Source organism: Schistocerca gregaria, chromosome 2 (genome assembly GCF_023897955.1).
Source record: "Schistocerca gregaria isolate iqSchGreg1 chromosome 2, iqSchGreg1.2, whole genome shotgun sequence".
Classification (NCBI taxonomy): domain Eukaryota; kingdom Metazoa; phylum Arthropoda; class Insecta; order Orthoptera; family Acrididae; genus Schistocerca; species Schistocerca gregaria.
The window spans coordinates 62721435-62744633 of record NC_064921.1 but is presented as its reverse complement, the minus strand read 5'-3'; the positions used below and the strand labels follow the sequence as shown (position 1 = coordinate 62744633).

At 43.5% G+C, this 23199-nt stretch overlaps 1 protein-coding gene across 1 annotated transcript in view; it reads left to right on the top strand.

Annotated features, from left to right (window-relative positions):
- LOC126336326 (angio-associated migratory cell protein) overlaps positions 1–20498 on the top strand; it is a 36246-nt gene extending 15748 nt beyond the window's left edge. Inside the window, exons 4-8 of the mRNA XM_049999888.1 lie at positions 8640–8784; positions 18155–18354; positions 19531–19716; positions 19862–20043; positions 20153–20498. Coding sequence (XP_049855845.1) covers positions 8640–8784; positions 18155–18354; positions 19531–19716; positions 19862–20043; positions 20153–20222 — 783 coding nt within the window. The 3' untranslated portion in view covers positions 20223–20498. The remainder of the gene's footprint in view (positions 1–8639; positions 8785–18154; positions 18355–19530; positions 19717–19861; positions 20044–20152) is intronic.
- The last annotated feature ends 2701 nt before the right edge of the window (positions 20499–23199 follow it).

Below are 23199 nucleotides of genomic sequence, written 5' to 3'. Positions count from 1 at the left end.
CAGTTCTGAGACTGGTTTGATGCAGCTCTCCATGCTACTCTATCCTGTGCAAGCTGCTTCATCTCCCAGTACCTACTGTAATCTACATCCTTCTGAATCGCTTAGTGTACTCATCTCTCGGTCTCCCTCTACGATTTTTACCCTCCACGCTGCCCTCCAATGCTAAATTCGTGATCCCTTGATGCCTCAAAACATGTCCTACCAACCGATCCCTTCTTCTAGTCAAGTTGTGCCACAAACTTCTCTTCTCCCCAATCCTATTCAGTACCTCCTCATTAGTTACGTGATCTATCCACCTTATCTTCAGTATTCTTCTGTAGCACCACATTTCGAAAGATTCTATTCTCTTCTTGTCCAAACTAGTAATCGTCCATGTTTCACTTCCATACATGGCTACACTCCATACAAATACTTTCAGAAACGACTTCCTGATACATAAATCTATATTCGATGTTAACAAATTTCTCTTCTTCAGAAACGCTTTCCTTGCCATTGCCAGTCTACATTTTATATCCTCTCTACTTCGACCATCATCAGTTATTTTACTTCCTAAATAGCAAAACTCCTTTACTACTTGAAGTGTCTCATTTCCTAATCTAATTCCCTCAGCATCACCCGATTTAATTTGACTACATTCCATTATCCTCGTTTTGCTTTTGTTAATGTTCATCTTATATCCTCCTTTCAAGACACTGTCCATTCCGTTCAACTGCTCTTCCAAGTCCTTTGCCGTCTCTGACAGAATTACAATGTCATCGGTGAACCTCAAAGTTTTTACTTCGTCTCCATGAATTTTAATACCTACTCCAAATTTTTCTTTTGTTTCCTTTACTGCTTGCTCAATATACAGATTGAATAACATCGGGGAGAGGCTACAACCCTGTCTCACTCCTTTCCCAACCACTGCTTCCCTTTCATGCCCCTCGACTCTTATGACTGCCATCAGGTTTCTGTACAAATTATAAATAGCCTTTCGCTCCCTGTATTTTACCCCTGCCACCTTTAGAATTTGAAAAAGAGTATTCCAGGCAACATTGTCAAAAGCTTTCTCTAAGTCTACAAATGCTAGAAACGTAGGTTTGCCTTTTCTTAATCTTTCTTCTAAGATAAGTCGTAAGGTCAGTATTGCCTCACGTGTTCCAACATTTCTACGGAATCCAAACTGATCCTCCCCGAGGTCTGCATCTACCAGTTTTTCCATTCGTCTGTAAAGAATTCGCGTTAGTATTTTGCAGCCGTGGCTTATTAAACTGATAGTTCGGTAATTTTCACATCTGTCAGCACCTGCTTTCTTTGGGATTGGAATTATTATATTCTTCTTGAAGTCTGAGGGTATTTCGCCTGTCTCATACATCTTGCTCACCAGCTGGTAGAGTTTTGACAGGACTGGTTGTCCCAAGGCCGTCAGTAGTTCTAATGGACTGTTGTGTACACCGGGGGCCTTGTTTCGACTCAGGTCTTTCAGTGCTCTGTCAAACTCTTCACGCAGTATCGTATCTCCCATTTCGTCTTCATCTACATCCTCTTCCATTTCCATAATATTGTCCTCAAGTACCTCGCCCTTGTATAAACCCTCTATATACTCCTTCCACCTTTCTGCCTTCCCTTCTTTGCTTAGAACTGGGCTGCCATCTGAGCTCTTGATATTCATACACGTGGTTCTCTTCTCTCCAAAGGTCTCTTTAATTTTCCTGTAGGCAGTATCTATCTTACCCCTAGTGAGATAAGCTTCTACATCCTTACATTTGTCCTCTAGCCATCCCTGCTTAGCCGTTTTGCACTTTCTGTCGATCTTGTTTCTGAGACGTTTGTATTCCTTTTTGCCTGCTTCATTTACTGCGTTTTTATATTTTCTCCTTTCATCAATTAAATTCAATATTTCTTCTGTTACCCAAGGATTTCTAGCAGCCCTCGTCTTTGTACCTACTTTATCCTCTGCTGCCTTCACTACTACATCCCTCAGAGCTACCCATTCTTCTTCTACTGTATTTCTTTGCCCTATTCCTGTCAATTGTTCCCTTATTCTCTCCCTGAAACTCTGTACAACCTCTGGTTCTTTCAGTTTATCCAGGTCCCATCTCCTTAATTTCCCACATTTTTGCAGTTTCTTCAGTTTTAATCTACACGTCATAACCAATAGATTGTGGTCAGAGTCCACATCTGCCCCTAGAAATGTCTTACAATTTAAAACCTGGTTCCTAAATCTATGTCTGACTATTATATAATCTATCTGATACCTTTTAGTATCTCCAGGGTTCTTCCACGTATACAACCTTCTTTCATGATTCTTAAACCAAGTGTTAGCTATGATTAAGTTGTGCTCCGTGCAAAAATTCTACTAGGCGGCTTCCTCTTTCATTTCTTAGCCCCAATCCATATTCACCTACTACGTTTCCTTCTCTCCCTTTTCCTACTACCGAATTCCAGTCACCCATGACTATTAAATTTTCATCTCCCTTCACTATCTGAATAATTTCTTTTATTTCATCGTACATTTCTTCAATTTCTTCATCATCTGCAGAGCTAGTTGGCATATAAACTTGTACTACTGTAGTAGGTGTGGGCTTCGTATCTATCTTGGCCACAATAATGCGTTCACTATGCTGTTTGTAGTAGCTTACCTGCATTCCTATTTTCCTATTAATTATTAAACCTACTCCTGCATTACCCCTATTTGATTTTGTGTTTATAACCCAGTGTTCACCTGACCAGAAGTCTTGTTCCTCCTGCCACCGAACTTCACTAATTCCCACTATATCTAACTTTAACCTATCCATTTCCCTAACCTACCTGCCCGATTAAGGGATCTGACATTCCACGCTCCGATCCGTAGAACGCCAGTTTTCTTTCTCCTGATAAAGACATCCTCCTGAGTAGTCCCCGCCCGGAGATCCGAATGGGGGACTATTTTACCTCCGGAATATTTTACCCAAGAGGATGCCATCATCATTTAATCATACAGTAAAGCTGCATGTCCTCGGGAAAAATTACGGCTGTAGTTTCCCCTTGCTTTCAGCCGTTCGCAGTACCAGCACAGCAAGGCCGTTTTGGTTAATGTTGCAAGGCCAGATCAGTCAATCATCCAGACTGTTGCCCCTGCAACTACTGAAAAGGCTGCTGCCCCTCTTCAGGAACCACACGTTTGTCTGGCCTCTCAACAGATACCCCTCCGTTGTGGTTGCACCTACGGTACGGCCATCTGTATCGCTGAGGCACGCAAGCCTCCCCACCAACGGCAAGGTCCATGGTTCGTGTGCCAAAACAGTCTCGTTTATTTGGTGTGTGTTGCAACTGCTGCAATATTACACAGGCCTATTTCATTTTATCTAGCCGACAGTGACAAAATACAAGTAATCAGGTCGAGAAACCACACCAGTCTTGGGGTACTATTTATATTAACAGCTTATTCAGTATTAGACAACGACATTTCATTTTTTCTTGTAGCAAAACGTTTGAAGAACTTTGATGAGGTAATAGGATCTTTCCCAGAAAGGAAAGCACGCCATGTAAAGCTGTACTAAGGTTAGAGAGGAAAAAATGCTTGGACTTGAGGATTGAAGAAATGTGTAGTGTCTTGTTTGTCTCTTGTCTTTACTGGTTTTATGTATCCTATATTTAATGTTTTGTCACACAAAAGAGCCAGTTATTAGGTAATAGGCAATAAAGAGTGCAAATTCTCCGAAGAGTCCTTGTTCTCCCAGTTACAAATAATCCCATCAAATATTAATTCTGAGGGTTGGGTTGTTTTTTTTGAAAGAAGAAAAGAGGGGCTGGATGTAAGACAGGCCGACTGGGAGCAGGAGAGGCACCACAGGACATTTTTATGTGGCCAGGGCACACATTTTCAAGTGTCCCTGTTGATATTTATGAACACCTGTAAGCAGCTACAAAGGTCTGGATTTTAGTGTAATTTCACAGGACCTTTTAATTTCCTCTGCCCTGGAGTATAGTTTGATGGCATCCATTGCAAAATATAGATGTTTGAGTTCCACAGAGCGAAATACAGAGAGATGCTATAGAAGAATGTTGTGTGAAGAGGCGTGACACTGCACTTTGGCATATTTAAGACCAGATAACATGTCTTGTATGTTGTTTTATATGTATTACCTTCTCCTTTATGTATCACATTGTTGAGAAAGTTGTGTGCTATAAAATGAACATATTTTTGAAAAAGTTCCCCCCCTCCCTGTCCTATCTCAAATGCTTGAGGTGTGAGTAATACTATCTAGTATTGCTGTGGTTTAGAAATATCGTTGATCCGAGGGTGATGCTCAGAGAAGCGTGAGTTGTTGTGGGTAGGTGGATAGTCTCCACATGCCCCGTGTTTATGTTTAGTGAGTTTCCTGTTTTCTCTTCGTTTATTGCTCTCACGTTAAATGAAAACAAAATGAATTCCTGTGACCGGGAGCTATCAAGTGAATTAAGACATTCACAAAATTACGGATGAATAAAATATATTATTAGTGTCAGATTTCATTTTATTTCCATTGTTCTGACAGTCAAGCATTAATCTCTTTGCAGAACAATAAAGTTAGTTTTGTCGGTTTGCGAAAAAAAATTGGCTTTTATTAATCTTTTCCACTGAGGCAGTCAATTTATTTGAAATGATGTATTTAATGTGCGTGTTTTCATCTTCTAGCGTGTATGGCATTATGCCATAATAAAGAAACAAACATGAGAATACAGTACTGGTATTTCAAGAAAATTTACATCTGAATCTGAACATATGAATCTGCACATACAGCCGAATTATGAATTTTAGTATGCTTCATGAAATTCCACTGCTCTTGGAGCATTCTGTGATGTCTAGTTTCTTTTATTACATAATGTAAGATCTTTTGATGTTTTACACCTACGAACAAGTTGGCTTCCTGCATCATTGTAGCTGCGCAAGTGCAGTGACGCCTGTTATCTTGCGCTCTCTGGAAACTGCTGAAACGAAACTATACTATGTGATCAGAAGTGTTGAGACACCTCCAAAAACATACTTTTTTATAATAGATGCATTGTGCTGCCAGGTACTCCATATCAGCAACCTCAGTAGTCATTAGACATCATGTGAGAGCAGAATGGGGCGCTATGCGGAACTCACGGACTTCGAATGTGGTCATGTGATTGGGTGTCACTTGTATCATACACCTGTACGCGAGATTTCCACACTCCTAAACATCCCTAATTCCACTGTTTCTGATGTGATAGTGAAGTGGAGACGTGAAGGGATACGTAGAGCACAAAAGAGCATAGGCCGACCTCGTCTATTGACTGAGAGAGACCGCCAACAGTTGAAGAGCGTTGTAATCCAGACCATCGCACAGGAATTCCAAACTGCATCAGGATCCATGCAGGTTCTATGACAGTTAGGTGGGAGGTGGTAAAACTTGGATTTCATGGCAGAGCGACTACTTGTAAGCCACATGTCACGGCAGTAAATGTACAACTTATCGCTTGGTGTAAGAAGTGTAAATATTGGAGGACGAGTGAACTGTGGGAAAACATTGTGTGGAGTGATGAATAATGGTACACAAAATGGCGATCCGATGGCAGGGTGCGGGTGTGTCAAATGCCTGGTGAATGTCCTCTTCCAGTGTGTGCTGTGCCAACAGTAAAATTCGGAAGTGGATGTGTAATGGTGTGGTCGTGTTTTTCATGGAGGAAGCTTGCATCCTTTGTTGTTTTACTTAGCACTATCAGAGCAGTGGCCTACATTGATGTTTTAACCACCTTTCTGCTTCCCACTGTTTGAGAGCAATTCAGGGATACCAATTGCATCTTTCAACGTGATTGAGCACCTATTCATAATGCACAGCCTGTAGAGAGTGGTTACACGTCAATAACATCCCTGTGATGGCTGGTCTGCACAGAGTCCTGAGTCCTCTAGAACACCTTCGGGATGTTTTGGAACACCGACTTTGTGCCACGCCTCACCGGCTGTTATTGATACCTCTCCTCAGTGCAGCACTCCATGAAGAATGGGCTGCCATTTCCCCAAGAAACCTTCCGGCACCTGATTGTACATATGCCTTTGAGAGTGGAAGTTGTCATCAAGGCTAAGGGTGGGCCAACACCATATTGAATCCCAGCATTACCTGTGAAGGGTGCCATGAACTTGTAAGTCATTTTCAGCCAGGTGTCTGGATGCTTTTGATCACATAGTGTATTTCTAAGAGGTTGCGGGAAAATATTTCGAATGGTTGTTTGAAAGTGTTACTTTCAAAGTAAATGTCCTGTAACGCATGATGAACTATGTGCAAGAATGTACAATAAATTTCTTAAATCCCAGAGCATTTGACTCTCATTTAAAAATCAACTCTTTGAGGATGATTGTTTAGACAAATTTTGAACCCAGAAGATCAAACATTTATGTCATTATTAAAAATTTTACTGGATTATTTGTGTGCTGTATATTAAAGTGTAACACACAGAAAAAAGATCAACATTGTTGTGCAAGCATCTCTTGCAGCTTATTAATCTTAGAGACCAACATTATATGTGAAAACTTTGCTTTCATTGTAACAACACTATGTATATTAATTTAAACCACCAATTTTTCCTATTTGTGTGTACACATTACTTAATAGTGATAGTGCTATTGGCTGACGACATCACTGTCATATGCTCTGAATATCCACTTTCATCGGTTGGCAAAATCACATGACATGAGCTATGACTGGCTTGGAAAAGCACATCTCAATCTCGATTTCAATGCTTCGGAAATTAACATGCGGTGTTTGGTAGGATTCAAATTTATACTTTCTTAATACGAAAATATGCAGCACATATGTTGATGCACGTCAAAAATCTTTCCAAAATGTTTTTTTAATTTCTTTTTTTAAGAGCTGGGAAATTCTATGCAAGTGTATAAACCCATAACCATTCAAAGGATTGATAAGTTTTACAGTTCCGAGGAAGAGTATACTGTCATTTACCACGAAAAAGTGTATTTTTACCTGGGAGAAAGTGTATTTTTAACTTCGAAATCCAGGAATTTTTTTTCTTGTCTATGTATACACCCTGTTAAAGCTGCATCTATCTTCAAGAGTCTGATAGTTCAGCATCTTCACCATAAGTTCAAAATCCCCTTTTAGTCGTATTTGGTATGGGTTTCACAAACTTGAGCAATATTCTAGAATGGGTTGAACAAATGATGTGTAAGCAATCTCCTTTGTAAACTGATTGCACTTCCCCAGTAGCCTATCTATAGACTGAAGTCTACCACCTGATTTACTCACGACTGAACCTATGTGATCATTCCATTTCATATCCAGTTACTTGTACGTGTTGGATGATTCAACTATGATTGTTGGTATTGTAGGATACTACATTTTCTCTCTTTTTTTAAATATACATTTTTGCATTTCTGAACATTTAAAACAAGCTGCCAATCTTTCCACCACTTTGAAATCTTATCAAGGTCTGACTGAATAATTATGCTGTTTCTTTCAGTGTTGTTATTGATTTTGTGCAGAAGGGCATTAATACAAAACAAGAACAGCAAGGGTCCCAATATACTTCCCTGTGGCACACCTGAAGTTACTTCTACATTTGACCGTGAATCTCCATCCAACAAAACCTGACACACACACACACACACACACACACACACACACACACAAACACACACACACTCCAATGACCTCCTCAGTCATCATAAATTTCAGCTGATACCCAATACGATCTTGCTTTTGACAAGAAGCATAGATGTATTACTGATTCAAATGCTTTTTGAAAATCGAGAAGTACTGCATCTACCTGACTACAATGATCCAAAGCTACCATTATTTCATGTGAGAAAAGGGTGATTTGGGTTTCACATGATCAATGTTTTCGGAATCCCTGCTCATTGGCATGGAGGAGGTCATTCTGATTGAGACACCTCATTATATTTGTTCTGACAATATGTTCTAAGATTATACAACAAATTGATAGCAGGGATATTGGGTGGTGGTTTTGTGGATCACTTCTCCTACCCTTCTTGTAAATGGGTGTGATATGTGCCCTCTTCCAACCAATGGGCGCAATATTCTGTACAGTAGATTATAGTTAGAAGATGAGCTAACTTGACTGCGAGTTCAGTATAGAATCTGATGGGGATTCCACAGGACTCTGAAGCTTTGTGCAATTTTAACAATTTCAGATGTTCCTCAAGACCACTGGCTCTGATATTTATTTCAGTCACCTTTTCAATGGTAAAAGGATTAGATTGAGGCACTTCTTGTGGGTTTTTCTGTGCGAAGGAAGTTTTGAATACAGCGTTCAGCACTATGCCTTTGTTTTGCTACCCCTGATTTCATTTTCTGTCTGTCACGAGTGACTCTACACTAACATTGGCGACACTAACAGCTTTTACATATGACCAGAATTTCTTTGGGTTTTGTGAAATATTATTTGATTGTAACTAAAGTGGGCTCCATATGGTGTTCTTTCTTTCCTTCTTTTTTTTCATAGTGTTGGGCATTATGATCTGAAATGTGTTTCTATAAATAAAAAAAAGTGTGATTAACTGTGACTGAATGTAATCATTTTATGAAATATTGGTTTGCATATAGATTATGTTTTACGAAATTAACGTTACATTCCATACTGGATTTTCCATTGTTTTGTGGAATTCATTAGAATTAATTTTTCTCATTTTCCTGTAGTGGATGAAATGGCACCCTGCAGCCCATGTTTTGTTTTGTGGATTTGCCACTGGTGATGTCTTTGCTTTTAAAATTCCGAGTGGTGAAATTAAGGTCCTTCCTGGATCTGGAGAGAAAACAGAAAGTGGAATTATTATGCCAGATGGTAAGTTTTTTTTTTAAAATAATTTTTAGTAAACTGATTCTCAGTAGAAGGATTAATTTCTTGTATGTAAGTGATGTTGACAGATAGGTAGCCAGTAATGTAACAGGTAAAATACTGAGCAATAAATTAAAAAATAATGAATGATTTTTAACAAACTAAGTAATGTTTGTTTTGAGGTCTTGATTTTTCCTCTGCAGTTTTGCCCCCATATGCATTTGACACACACATTGTAACATCCCCCCCCCCCCCCCCCCCCGGCCACCTTCTCTGTCTCCACTTCTTCCTGTCCCCAAGCTCTCTGTTCACCACCTCCTCCTCTCTCTCTTTGTCCTTGTCATCCACAACCAGTCTCTGTCCATATCCTCCACCCCCCCCCCCTACTCTTTCCATATTGTTCTCACACTCCCTCTGTCCATCTCCTCCTCACCTTCTTCCTTGTCCATATGCCCTCTACCTATCTACACTCTTCATATGGTTCCTGCATGTTTCCCCCTCCTTCCTTTCACCTCCTCTTTTCCCCTTCACCAGCTATCTCCTCGTGCCCCTCTCCCCCCTTCCCCTCCCACCTGCACTCGCTGCCCCCTCCCACCTGCCCTCGCTGCCCCCTCCCACCTGCCCTCGCTGCCCCCTCCCACCTGCCCTCGCTGCCCCCCTCCCACCTGCCCTCGCTGCCCCCTCCCACCTGCCCTCGCTGCCCCCTCCCACCTGCCCTCGCTGCCCCCTCCCACCTGCCCTCGCTGCCCCCTCCCACCTGCCCTCGCTGCCCCCTCCCACCTGCCCTCGCTGCCCCCTCCCACCTGCCCTCGCTGCCCCCTCCCACCTGCCCTCGCTGCCCCCTCCCACCTGCCCTCGCTGCCCCCTCCCACCTGCCCTCGCTGCCCCCTCCCACCTGCCCTCGCTGCCCCCTCCCACCTGCCCTCGCTGCCCCCTCCCACCTGCCCTCGCTGCCCCCTCCCACCTGCCCTCGCTGCCCCCTCCCACCTGCCCTCGCTGCCCCCTCCCACCTGCCCTCGCTGCCCCCTCCCACCTGCCCTCGCTGCCCCCTCCCACCTGCCCTCGCTGCCCCCTCCCACCTGCCCTCGCTGCCCCCTCCCACCTGCCCTCGCTGCCCCCTCCCACCTGCCCTCGCTGCCCCCTCCCACCTGCCCTCGCTGCCCCCCTCCCACCTGCCCTCGCTGCCCCCTCCCACCTGCCCTCGCTGCCCCCTCCCACCTGCCCTCGCTGCCCCCTCCCACCTGCCCTCGCTGCCCCCCTCCCACCTGCCCTCGCTGCCCCCTCCCACCTGCCCTCGCTGCCCCCTCCCACCTGCCCTCGCTGCCCCCCTCCCACCTGCCCTCGCTGCCCCCTCCCACCTGCCCTCGCTGCCCCCTCCCACCTGCCCTCGCTGCCCCCTCCCACCTGCCCTCGCTGCCCCCTCCCACCTGCCCTCGCTGCCCCCTCCCACCTGCCCTCGCTGCCCCCTCCCACCTGCCCTCGCTGCCCCCTCCCACCTGCCCTCGCTGCCCCCTCCCACCTGCCCTCGCTGCCCCCTCCCACCTGCCCTCGCTGCCCCCTCCCACCTGCCCTCGCTGCCCCCTCCCAGCTGCCCTCGCTGCCCCCTCCCACCTGCCCTCGCTGCCCCCTCCCACCTGCCCTCGCTGCCCCCCTCCCACCTGCCCTCGCTGCCCCCTCCCACCTGCCCTCGCTGCCCCCTCCCACCTGCCCTCGCTGCCCCCTCCCACCTGCCCTCGCTGCCCCCCTCCCTCTCCCTCTCCCTCTCCCTCTCCCTCTCCCTCTCCCTCTCCCTCTCCCTCTCCCTCTCCCTCTCCCTCTCCCTCTCCCTCTCTCTCTCTCTCTGTGTGTGTGTGTGTGTTGTGTGTGTGTGTGTGTGTGTGTGTGTGTGTGTGTTCATCTCCTCCTCCTCCTCCTCCTCACTCTCTCCACCTCTTACCCCTCAGCTCTGTGCAGATGTGGAGTGTTCATTGTTCCATTCTGTAATTGTAAATGAAATACAGTATAACCCCTCTTTTACATTCCAGGAATTAATGCTTTCCCACTTTTTTCGACATTCTTTTATTGTTCCCGTCAAATTTCCTATGTCCACAATGTTAATTTGCACCTGATTTTGCATCAGCATATTTATAATTTTCTCGCGATTTACACATGACAAAATGTTCGTGGAGAAAAAAATGATGCTGGCATAATGTAGTGTTTACAAATATTGCACGATTAAGAAGTTTCTTGACACCAGGGCACTCTACTCAGTGGGTTTCAACTGGTAAATGTCTAAAAGTTAGAACAATTTGTGCTTTATCTCCCGCCGCTGCCACGCTCTACTTGGCGTGGTGGCTGATGGGAGTAACTAGAGTTGTTCAAATAAAGATAACATGATCAATCACAACCACTGTCTCAACAGTGCAAACACATCGTAACATGTAGGCTTTCACAGCCGGCGTCTTCAGTAATTAAAACTTCCGGGCTAAGAGGCTGTAGTCCAATAGTAGAAATACTTCTCCCTGACGTTTCGTTGCCAGCTGCAGGCAACATCATCTGAGGTGAGTCTACGACTGGCTGCTAGGCCATGGAGGTCCTGTTTATATAGAGCGCGTAGAGGGTACCACCACTCGTCACGTGTTGTACCAAAGATGTGACAATTGATTACCTTCAATCGAGAGTAATGATGCCAGCCAGAGATAGTTTTACTGTTGACAACATGTGACGAGTGGTGGCACCCTCTACGCGCTCTATATAAACAGGACCTCCACGGCCTAGCAGCCAGTTGTAGACTCACCTCAGATGATGTTGCCCGCAGCTGGTAACGAAACTTCAGGGAGAAGTATTTCTACTATTGGACCACGGCCTCTTAGCCCGGAAATTTTAATTACTGAGTGTAAACCCAGTTTCGAGATTGTTCTGATCATTGTGACACCTTTGTCAAACCGTATATGACGTAATTTGGCCACTTGTAACACTTTGTGTTTCTTAAATGTTTTTAGTTTAAACACAGCGCAGTGTGAGTAATTTTGTCTCTCTCTCTCTCTCTCTCTCTCTCTCTCTCTCTCTCTCTCTCTCTCTCTCTCTGTGTGTGTGTGTGTGTGTGTGTGTGTGTGTGTGTGTGTGTGTGTGTGTGTGTGTGTGTGTGTGTGTGTGTGTGTGGGGGGGGGGGGGGGGGTGTTCCACATAATTGAGGCACAGTTCCTGATAACCTTAGTACCTTGAATACAATGCAACAGGCACAGAATAACATATATTCAAACACCACTAAATGTACACATTTGCCCTCGACATCCTGAAAAACTTCTCAAAATGCATCTTGTTAAACATGAAAAAATACGTAGCTAGTGCAGGATCTCATTATTTAAATAATGAATGACAGCTGCAGGCTTTCAGAAACATCGATTATAACATACTACTTCCCAGACAGTTATCAGTTCTAATTACCTCAGCAGTTTTTATTAGATAATAAACAAGTTCCTGATAAGTCTTTTGATGCCTGTTATGTGCATATCTCATACATAAAGTGCAAAAATGCAAGGAGGTATCCTATACATAGCTTTTCCTGCTTAAAATGTTAATTCCCATGTTTTACATTTTCCCGCATTTTACACCTTTTTTTTTTTAAATTCCCTTGAAAAGTGTAAAAGGGGGATTTTACTGTAATATAATCTGTCTTTGCAGTGCCCTATCCAAAATATGCCATTCTCTGTTTTCGAGACCACAGCGTAGCAGTTACAAACTGTTTACACAAGAGAATTATGCATATGAAAAAACACATCTGTAGGTACGTTATCCACCTTAACAAAAATAATATGCAATCTACGCTGTTGACTGTTGACTGTTATACAGGGCTTTTCTAAATGATGGACTCATTTTCAAAACTTTGTATTTATTCAAATTCAAGTCCAAAATGAACAAGCATTATATCTGTGAAAAGAAGTTTCCATTTTTTTTACAATATGTTTGATATCAGTTTAATAAATTTAATAATTTCTAATTAATTAGTTTTAACAATTATTGAATAATTAGAAATGTGATAAATGTTCAACGTGGCTACCTTTGGCCGTATGCCAAACATCTTTGCTAGCACATAACCACAAAATGTGAGATGCTTCTATTTGTCATTGGAGTTGACAGCCTGCACAAGTTGTAATCGGTAGGGCTTGTACAGCAAATGACATCTCAGAACTTTCCATACAGTTGGTAGGGTATTCCAAGTTCTCAACTGACCGTATTGGTAGACTTACTGGGACTGCGCACAAAACTTTCTTGACTCCGTCTGACATCATCCTCTGTCACATGTGGTCGGCCTGTGCTTTTTACTTTGCACTCACTCCCAGTCTGTTTATACTGCTTAAACCAATAGCTAATGGTTTTGTGAGTTGGTGGTTGAATACCAAATTTGGTATGAAATGCCCGCTGTACTACAATTTGCAACTCACTTTTTGCGAACTCAAGAACGCAGAAAACCTTGTGCTCCACAGTTGCCATCTCACTTTCAACTGACAGTGATACAGAATGACGGCCATATACCGCGCGAGCTCTACCGGCTGCTTCTGAAACCATCACCGCCCACCCACCCACCACTGCCCTCCAAAATCTTTCTAATGTATTCTTTTCATCGGTATAAAGCTTATTCATTTTGGATTTGCACTTGATTACATACGAATTTTTGAAAATGAGTCCATCATTTAGAATAACTCTATATTTTGTTTATACCTATTTGTAGATATCCTGTGGTTGCCTTGGCATGATATGAAGCCAGAGAGTTGAAGTGGGTGTGGCACTTCTTCTGCACGTGCCTGCCTTATCTAACTAGATGTCTCTGAGTCGCAGATAGGCACAACAAAAAGACTTGTCACAGTATAAGATGCCAACTGACAAGGCCTTTGTCAAAAACAGATGACACACCCACGAAAACGCAACTCTCACACATGGCTGCAGCCTCTGGCAGCTGAAGCCGCACTGTGAACAGCAGCAGCAGTGCGTGATGGGAGTGGCAACTGGGTGGGGATAGGGAGGAGACCGGGGTGGGAAGGGGGAGGGATAGCAGGGAAGGGGTGGGTGACAGTGAAGTGCTGCTGCGACAGTGCACAAGGACAAGGTGGAGAAAGGATAGGGCAGCTAGGAGCAGTTGGGAGGTTAGATGGAGGGCAGGGCAGGAATGGGGCAGGGGTAGTGGAAAAGGAAAGAAGTAGAGAGATTGACTGTTTTGGTGGATGATGATGAGGTCATTAAAGAAAGAAGGTGGAGGGGATGTACAGACATGTGGTACATATATTAAATGGACCATGTATACATATATTGTAGTGACTAGAAATCCTAGCTGTCAATACAGTATAAGGGAAGTAACGTATGCTTCAGACAGCCCTCAACTGTGGAGAGCTATTGACTACAAACTCAAAATAATAGCCATCAACATACCACCATCAACACTGATGCATTTCCATAGAGGCATTAACAAATTCACCTCACTTGTCTGTCCTTCTCCTCCACCCTCCTCCTTTAATGATATCATCCTCATAATCTCTGCCCATCTCTTCTTCCCCCCTCCCCAATCTATCCATTTCCTCCCTCCACCTATCACTGTCCATTTCCTCCCTCTTCATCTTCATCCTCCCCATCCCCATCCCCCTCCCCGTCCCTGTCTCTCTCCCCCTCCACCTCCTCATCCTCCATGTGCCTCTCCCTCCCTTCCCCCTGTTGGGGCTGTATTGTTGCCATTTTGTATGTACTCAACCCTATCTCTCTATCCATCTCTCCCTCCATTGCACCTCTGTCTGTTTTCTGCTTACAACCTCTCTGTGTCCATTTCTGCCTATCACATTTGCCCCTTCCCCCTCTCCTGTGACCATCTCATCCTCTTTTCTCTTGTCAGTCTCCTCCTCCCAACCCCTCTCTCCGTCCACCTCCTCCTATCCCTACCTCTGTCCATCTCCTCCTCTTTCTCTCTGTCTCTGTCTGTCTCCTCCACCATTCTCTATCAAACTCCTGTTTCCTCCTCTATCTGTCCATCCCACCCACCCTTCCCCCCAAACCCTTCCCCCCAAACCCTTCCCCCCACCCTTCCCCCCCAACCCTTCCCCCCAACCCTTCCCCCCCAACCCTTCCCCCCCAACCCTTCCCCCCCAACCCTTCCCCCCCAACCCTTCCCCCCCAACCCTTCCCCCCCAACCCTTCCCCCCCAACCCTTCCCCCCCAACCCTTCCCCCCCAACCCTTCCCCCCCAACCCTTCCCCCCCAACCCTTCCCCCCCAACCCTTTCCCCCCCCAACCCTTCCCCCCCAACCCTTTCCTCCCAACCCTTCCCCCCCAACCCTTCCCCCCAACCCTTCCCCCTCGCCCTACCCCCCCCGCCCTTCCCCCCCAACCCTTCCCCCTCGCCCTACCCCCCCCCCCCCGCCCTTCCCCCCTCGCCCTTCCCCCCTCGCCCTACCCCCCTCGCCCTACCCCCCTCGCCCTACCCCCCTCGCCCTACCCCCCCTCGCCCTACCCCCCCTCGCCATACCCCCCCTCGCCATACCCCCCCTCGCCATACCCCCCCTCGCCATAGACCCCCTTCCCCCCTCGCCCTTCCTCCCCCCCTCGCCCTTCCTCCCCCCCCTCGCCCTTCCTCCCCCCCTCGCCCTTCCTCCCCCCCTCGCCCTTCCTCCCCCCTCGCCCTTCCTCCCCCCTCGCCCTTCCTCCCCCCCTCGCCCTTCCTCCCCCCCTCGCCCTTCCTCCCCCCTCGCCCTTCCTCCCCCCCTCGCCCTTCCTCCCCCCTCGCCCTTCCTCCCCCCTCGCCCTTCCCCCCTCGCCCTTCCCCCCTCGCCCCTCCCCCCTCGCCCCTCCCCCCTCGCCCCTCCCCCCTCGCCCTTCCCCCCGCCCCCACCCTTTGCCCCCCCACCCCTCTGTCCGTCCTCTCCACGCCCATCTCTCTGTCCGTCCTCTCTCTCTCTCTCTCTCTCTCTCTCTCTCTCTCTCTCTCTCTCTCTCTCTCTGTCCATCATGCCATTTCCCTATCTTTGTCCATCTGCTTCTCCTCTCTGTCCATCCCCTCCTCCACCTCTCTCCATCTCCAACATCTCCCCCACCTCTGTTTCCTGGCCCCTCTCCCCCCTCTCTCCTCTTCCCGTCTCGCTACACCCCCTCCCCTCCTTCCCACCCCCTCTGTCCTCCCACAGCTGTGCCCATCCGCACATATAGCCCCTGAAAAACATGTTGATAAAGCAGGGCAATATGCCTGTTGCACCTGGCAGCCTACAAATCATGTGCTTGAAAACTGTTTTTTTGGCCCTTGCATGTTGGCTGCCCTGCAAAGCAGGTCGATAAGGTAGCCCAGTACTGCCCCAACACTAAACACCTATTATTCAGGGCAGCGCACATGTTGGGCTATAAAATACTTTCCTGCCCCTGACTTGTGATTGCCCTACAAAGCAGGTCAATAAGGTAGACTGATATTCCCCCGCAACACAACTGTTTTGCAGGGCAGCCTATATGGTATGTGATGAAGAAACACGTGTTTGCCCATATCTCCACTCCTATTATGGCAACGAGGTTATAAACCATACAGTGCTGATACTCGTGGAGTTTGCTGTTTGTGTGCCAAATTTGGCTGCAATCAATGCTGTGGTTTGGGAGGAGATCCCGGTCATATGTACTTACAGTCTGTTACGCTTTTTTCATGTGATTTGATTTGAGTTGTGTTTGACACATATATTCCACACATCTCCTCCTCCTCCCATTTTTGTGTGCATCTCCTGCTCACACCAATCTGTCTGTCCGTCTCATTTCCCTTTCTACAAACTGACAAACACCATCTGGGAAGCACAGCCCAGCATCCTCCGCACATCCACCTTTGCTCTGTGTTGCTCAGCTGCAGTCTGGAGGAACTCTGCACTTGCTAATGAAGTTGTAGCTCTTTGAATGGGCCACTCAGTCACAAGGTGCTAAAACCAGCCCATTGATAAGATCTTTCCAGTGATGGAAGGAGCCCCTTCAAATGTAAGATGACAGGTAGTAGCAGAGATTGAAAAGAAAAAGCAAGAAACACATCGCTGGCATCCATTGTTTCGGACTTATGGTTATCTGAAGGAGTATGGGCTGCAAAAGAAAGACTGTCATCAGGCTACTATCTTCAACCTGGGGCTTGGAAAACCCTCCACAGATTGAAGACACAAGTGATAAGGTGCCAAATTAATTCGAAGATGTGCGGTATTAGTGACTATGAACTTTGTGAATTTGGAGCATAGAAGCAATCTGAACACTTGTTGGCTTGCAGTAACTTGAGTGCACCCTGTGATATGGAAATACTTTTTGACAGCAAATGAACATTGGATTCACAAAGTGAGAAATGCTCCCAATCATTAGTACTAGCTTTTGCTTGCTTGATTATATTATGTTTTAGTGTTTTTTGATCTCTGTGACAAATAAATAGATATATAGAAGTAGCTTGTACATGATCTGCTTGTGTAGTGAAATGTGCAGTGTGCTAATTTGTGAGACAAGGCAATGAGCCTGATCTTCGACTGAATATGCACGGTAGATTAACAGCCATGTACATGGCATGCCTGGGTGTGGTTTTAAGATGATTTCCCACACTTTTTTGGGCAAATTCTGGACTGGTCCCCAAATTCTGCCTCAGAGAATATGATACACAAACAGTTAAAATACAATAATACACAGAACAAAATTTACGTGATTTACTGACAGATGGCATACCCAACTTCGCACCCTTAGATGACTGTGGTGTCAGGTAAGACATTAGGTAAGAAAGTTAAATAATAAAATTTATTTTTTTGAAGTCCTAAAAAGTGGACTACATGCTAGATGGGATTATTTAGAGGAAAAAGGAACAGAGCTGATCACTCAGCAGTTTTGTAGATTTGGTTGTACAGAGTAGTAACAGACCACTAGTCCAGTAATGAAGCTGGATCAGCTACTAGTTTGTATGTTACCTTGCATTTTTCAAAGTTACCACATAGGAGTACTGCAGCTTAAAAAAGAATCTTGCAGTTTCCCATACACCTTTCAAAGTAGTTATTGATGAGTCATTTGATTTCATGTATGTTATTCTGGACGAGAAATAAGGGTTTACCAACTTTTGCTGACTGGCAAGGTTCACTCTTTTATTTTTTAATAAATAATGTAAAAATAAAAGATTTTGAGGTATGAAAAACCTTTGCTTGCAGTTTATAAAAAGTGGATCACATAAACAAGAGCATCAAACAAAAAGGAAGAAAATGAAATTTCTAAATCTTGGAATGAACACTTTGTACTTAGGATCCCTCCGTCCCTCTCTCCCTGCCCTCCTCTCCCCCCTCTTCATCCCCCCTTTTTTAATTCTGACCTTATTGATAATTTTGATAGGATTGTAATCTGATAATTTATATTTATTTTGTTTTTAATATTACAGGAAAAAGGTTTGTTGTGGGGTATGAGTCAGGAACAATAAAAGTATTTGATATAAAGTCAGTCAAGGTAATACAACATATCAAATCCGGTGATGCACACAGAAGTAGTGTCACAGCATTAGATGCATTCCATGATGACAACCTTATTATGTCTGGTGATTTGGATGGAATTGTAGCTTTCATCACAACAGCCACTGGAAGAGTAAGTAAACAGTATCATCTGTTTTCAGACATTGTACTCTACTTTTATTTCACCAAGAAGTCTATGTAACGGGAGAGAGTAAAAAAGTTAAAAAAAAAAAAAAGTGTGGTTAAGTTGTTGAAAGCAGATTTTCATGTTGGCAAACATGTGAATGATAGAAGAAATTTTGTACTAAAATTGTTTTTGTGAGTTGAATTGAGTTTGTTCATTTTTGTCTTAATTAATGTTTTGAATCTTTGGATTACAGTGATGTGATAATATACCAAGTCAGAAAGAAAATACTTGGATTGTTATGCTTATAATCTATTCATCTGTTACGAATAAAACTAACATTCCTGATTTACTTCTAAAATATGTCCCCCCCCCCCCTCTTCAAGACACTTATTCATAAGATTTTCTTGTTGAAAATACCTATAACAATTTTGTGGGTAGGTAGGTAGTATGCAGAGGAGGAGGAGATTAGTGTTTAACGTCTAGTTGACAACAAGGTCATTAGAGATGGCGCACAAGCTTGGATTAGGGAAGGATGGGGAAGGATGTCTGCCATGCTCTTTGAAAGGAACCATCCCAGCAATTGCCTGAAATGATTTAGGCAAACCACGGATGAATGGACTCGAGTTTGAACCATAATCCTCCTGAATGTAAGTACAGTGTGCTGACCGCTGTGCTGTCTTGCTCAGTGGTAGTATGCAGATGCACCTGACTAATTAAGTGAAGTCTCATTGTCCCAGGGCTGGTGAATTCACTAAAAATATGCCTAGCATCACTGGGAAGTGTCAACAAACATGCATACACCCTTCTTCTGCTCTACCAATGTGTTTTTGGTCTCTGCTTTCACTGCATCTGTAAAGTTAGCACAAGTGAAGAAAGTTAGACAGAAAACACTATAGAAGTAAGAGGCATAAAAATGACAAGCAATGATTTCTGCAGAGGTTGGGTCGGTAAATTTCTGTGTGTGAGCTCAAAATCTCGGAAACATTTGTGCAACATTTTTTAATGCCTGAAGATATACTACAGACTAATGTAAACATGTTTAGTTTCTCTCTCTCTCTCTCTCTCTCTCTCTCTCTCTCTCTCTCTCCTCCCCCCCCCCCTCTCACCACTCCCTAACCCTAAGAAATGATGTACATTAATTTGTGTTAAACTGGACCCAGTAATGGGGATTTTTCTTTGCAGGTAGTTAGTGTTTTTGACACCAAGGAGCTGGACAGTTCTGGTAGTGCAAGTGGTGACTCTGCAGATGATGATCACCCAGCAGAATTTTGTGTTGAGACAATTGCATTTTACAAAAATCCATCTTTTCCAGTTGCTATATCAGGAAATTGTTATGGTTGCCTATTCATTTGGGATGTCAGCAGACAGGTAAGTAGCTGTTATAAGTAACAGTTACACACATTTAAATAATTTATTTATTTTTACAGGATTCACAATAAATACTAATTACAATTTTATCATCTTTGCGTAATTTCGAACAGTTAAATTTATTAAGGGCCATTTTTTATTTTAGGCACTGCGTTCATTCTCAAAACAAGATTGCGGCATAACAACTATTGTATGGAGGAAGGATAGTCCTGTAGCATATTTAGGCAGCTTAGATGGTTCTGTACGAATATATGATGTTCAGAATAATCAAGAAGTTGGCCAGTTGAGTGGACATCGAAGCTCTATCTTAGACATTTGTGTATCTGTGTAGGTATCCCAAACCAAAGGTGCACATATACACACAGTATAAGTGCACATAAATGTATCATTTCATTTAAGTGCAGATTTTTTGTCTTATCTTTTTTTTATGTTCCAGGGATGGGCGAGAACTGGTAACAGTTTCCGATGACACACAGTGCCGAGTATTTGATATTCAGAGACTGTGATATTTGACCAATTTTTAATGGACAATAGAATACAGAAATAACTATGTTAATGGTGTTTCATAGGCTGAGTTGTGATTGAATACAACACACACGTCTGTGTTGTATGTTTTCACATTGTTGTTGTTCATGTATTAAGGTGATACCAAACAGCAAACTATGGTTATTGAAGTGTGATATTACTGCAAACACAGTTGTTTGTGAAATATGTACATGCATATTTCTATATGGAGACTTTATTTTGATTTTAATAAAAGATCAAAAATCAATTTTTTAAAAGTTTGATTCTATTTATTAAATATTTTCCTAATCTGAAATTGTGTGTGGGATCAAGCAAAAGATGACATCAGTATTTCTTTTAAAGTTTCACAAAGTAATAACTGCAGGAAACATGAAGTACAACTGAATAGTATTTCAGCTGGAAGTAAATACAAAATGACCATGCCTCTAAGGATATGTTATGAAGTTGTAAAGCACATATATATCTTGATTTGCAGTTTATGGGCTACTGATCCTGTCATTTGATGAGGTATGATTTCTCCGTCTTGTGAATATCAAATCGTGGTAGATTGACAAACTCAGTCAATCTTCATTGTGCTGCAAGAAACATATAGGTTCTAAAACAATCGATAGGTAGTGGAAATGCAGATTTTAAATCAGCCGGTACATTACATTTTTTTGTATGGAAACAAGTTGCTGGAAGGCAGCAGCTGTTTGTTCAGAACCTAAAGCAATGAAAGACTTGGCTTCACATTTTTGTAAGGACAATGAAATTTTGTATGAACTGGTCCAAGATTTTGCTGAGAATGACAGAATGATATATTAATGATTCATATAATTATCTTGGGTGTGTACAAGGAGGATTGCTCAGAGATGTAGAAGGTATTTGAATGAAGACACCTCCGTCCCCTCCCTGCTCTCACACAAAACATCACATGATTATTTAAATATATTCAGGAGTTAATGAGACCACTCACCGAATAGCAGAAGTACTGACAGGCAACAGGAACATACACAGGTTATTGGTTGCAGGGGTACCATTTAGAGAAATACCAGCATTCATTCATCCAATATTGTTCCTCCAAAAGGCCACATTTACAGAGAGGTTGTATAGATTGCACCCTAGGACCACAGTCCACAAAAATTTGAAATAAACAAATGTTTGTACTAACATGTTGACTGCTGTGTGGCCATCAGTGGTCACAATAGAACTGCCATGCAGTTGGCCTGGCATGGTGGTGAAACATCCATCACTAAGCATGAGGCAGCCAGTGCTTTAGTATCATCAAAGATGTGTACATGGGCTCATAAGACTGAAATTTTCAGTAATTAAGTTAATGTTTGCATCTTAGACTCCATGCTTGCTCATATCCAATTTCCAGTGGGGTCTGGTCAAATGTATGGTGCTGGAGGGTGGCAAATTCGCCAATACCTGGAACAGAATTTACAGTGGAAAATCCAGGATAGAATAATGACAAATTACGAAAAGGATAGTTGCTACTCACCTTATATCAAAGATGCCGAGTCACAGATACACTTCAAACAGACTGTCCAAGTAAGCTTTCACTCAGAGAAGGCTTCATCACGCACACGCGCACGCGCACGCGCACACACACGCGCACGCGCACACACACGCGCACGCGCACGCGCACACACACGCACACGCACACGCGCACACACACGCACACGCACACGCGCACACACACGCACACGCACACGCGCACACACACACACACCAACTTGTACACACATGACCACAGTATACGGCTGCCAAGGCCAGCCAGAGATTGTGGTGGTGTGTATGGGAGTTGGCTTCTGTGTGTGTGTGTCTGATTCCGCTGAAGGCCTTTTTAGCTGAAAGCTTACTTGCTGACAGTCTTTTTGTTTTGTGTATCTGCGACTCAGCATCTCCGCTATATGATGAGTAACAACTATCTATTTCATAATATGTTGTGAACACAATTTTGACAGTTGGAAGTGAGTTTGGCTTTGCAGAAAGCTGATTTCACCCAAACTGGAACCTATAAAGTGCTTTACTTCTTGCTGCCAGATGTAGATTCTTCAGGCTTGAGAAAACCACTTCCCGATAACTTTATTCATCGACAAGCTAATGTTGGCTATGTTCAAGATATATTAAGATCCATAGTGTCGTGTTGTCTTAGAGTAAACCCTGAAGTAAAATAAACAAGTGGCTTTAATAAATTAATCAATAAATTTTTTTTATTGTTAGTTGGAATTATTACTGTAATATCATTGGATATAATTTAAAAAAATTATCACTATCCCTATTACTGCAGTACGGTGGCTGTACCCATCATTGTAGCACCCATGATTGTAATCAAATGCACAGAATTGTCACGATGGGTCTACCTACTATTGCAGGTGATAGCAACACCAAAGTAAAGCTATCAGTGCAGTAAGATGTTCTCTATATTGTTCTGTGTAATCTGTTATTCTGTCCTACTGTAAAATATTAACTGATCATGAAAAGAAATATTTTTCAATCTAATAATTCTTTGGCTCATAATTCAGATACTGTTCTAAAATTATATTTCGTGTTATGTTTTTAATATTCTTATATTTGCGTGAACATGTTTTTGAGCAAGTTTTGAGCAGAGGAAGTGGATTTCCAATTAAAAAATGTAGTATGCTATTTAAAAAAGATGTACTGTTGCTCATATGTTCATAACAATCAAAGTTAAAAGAAAGGCACTCATACTGGTTAATGTCCTTCTTGTAGCTAAATAACATTTGCTTGATACATTTTTCATTTTCCTTCTTGACAAAATTTATTTGGGATGGTCCCGATGAATGAGATACTGTGCATATTTACATGTTGACTAGCTGACAAACCTGGCATTTCCTGGGTATTCATTTTGCAACTTTTCTATTAGAAATAAAAAAATGTTAATTACAGTTATAGTATAATATTGAAATAATTAATTTCCTTATATTAGTAAAAACACCTTTGAAATTATGA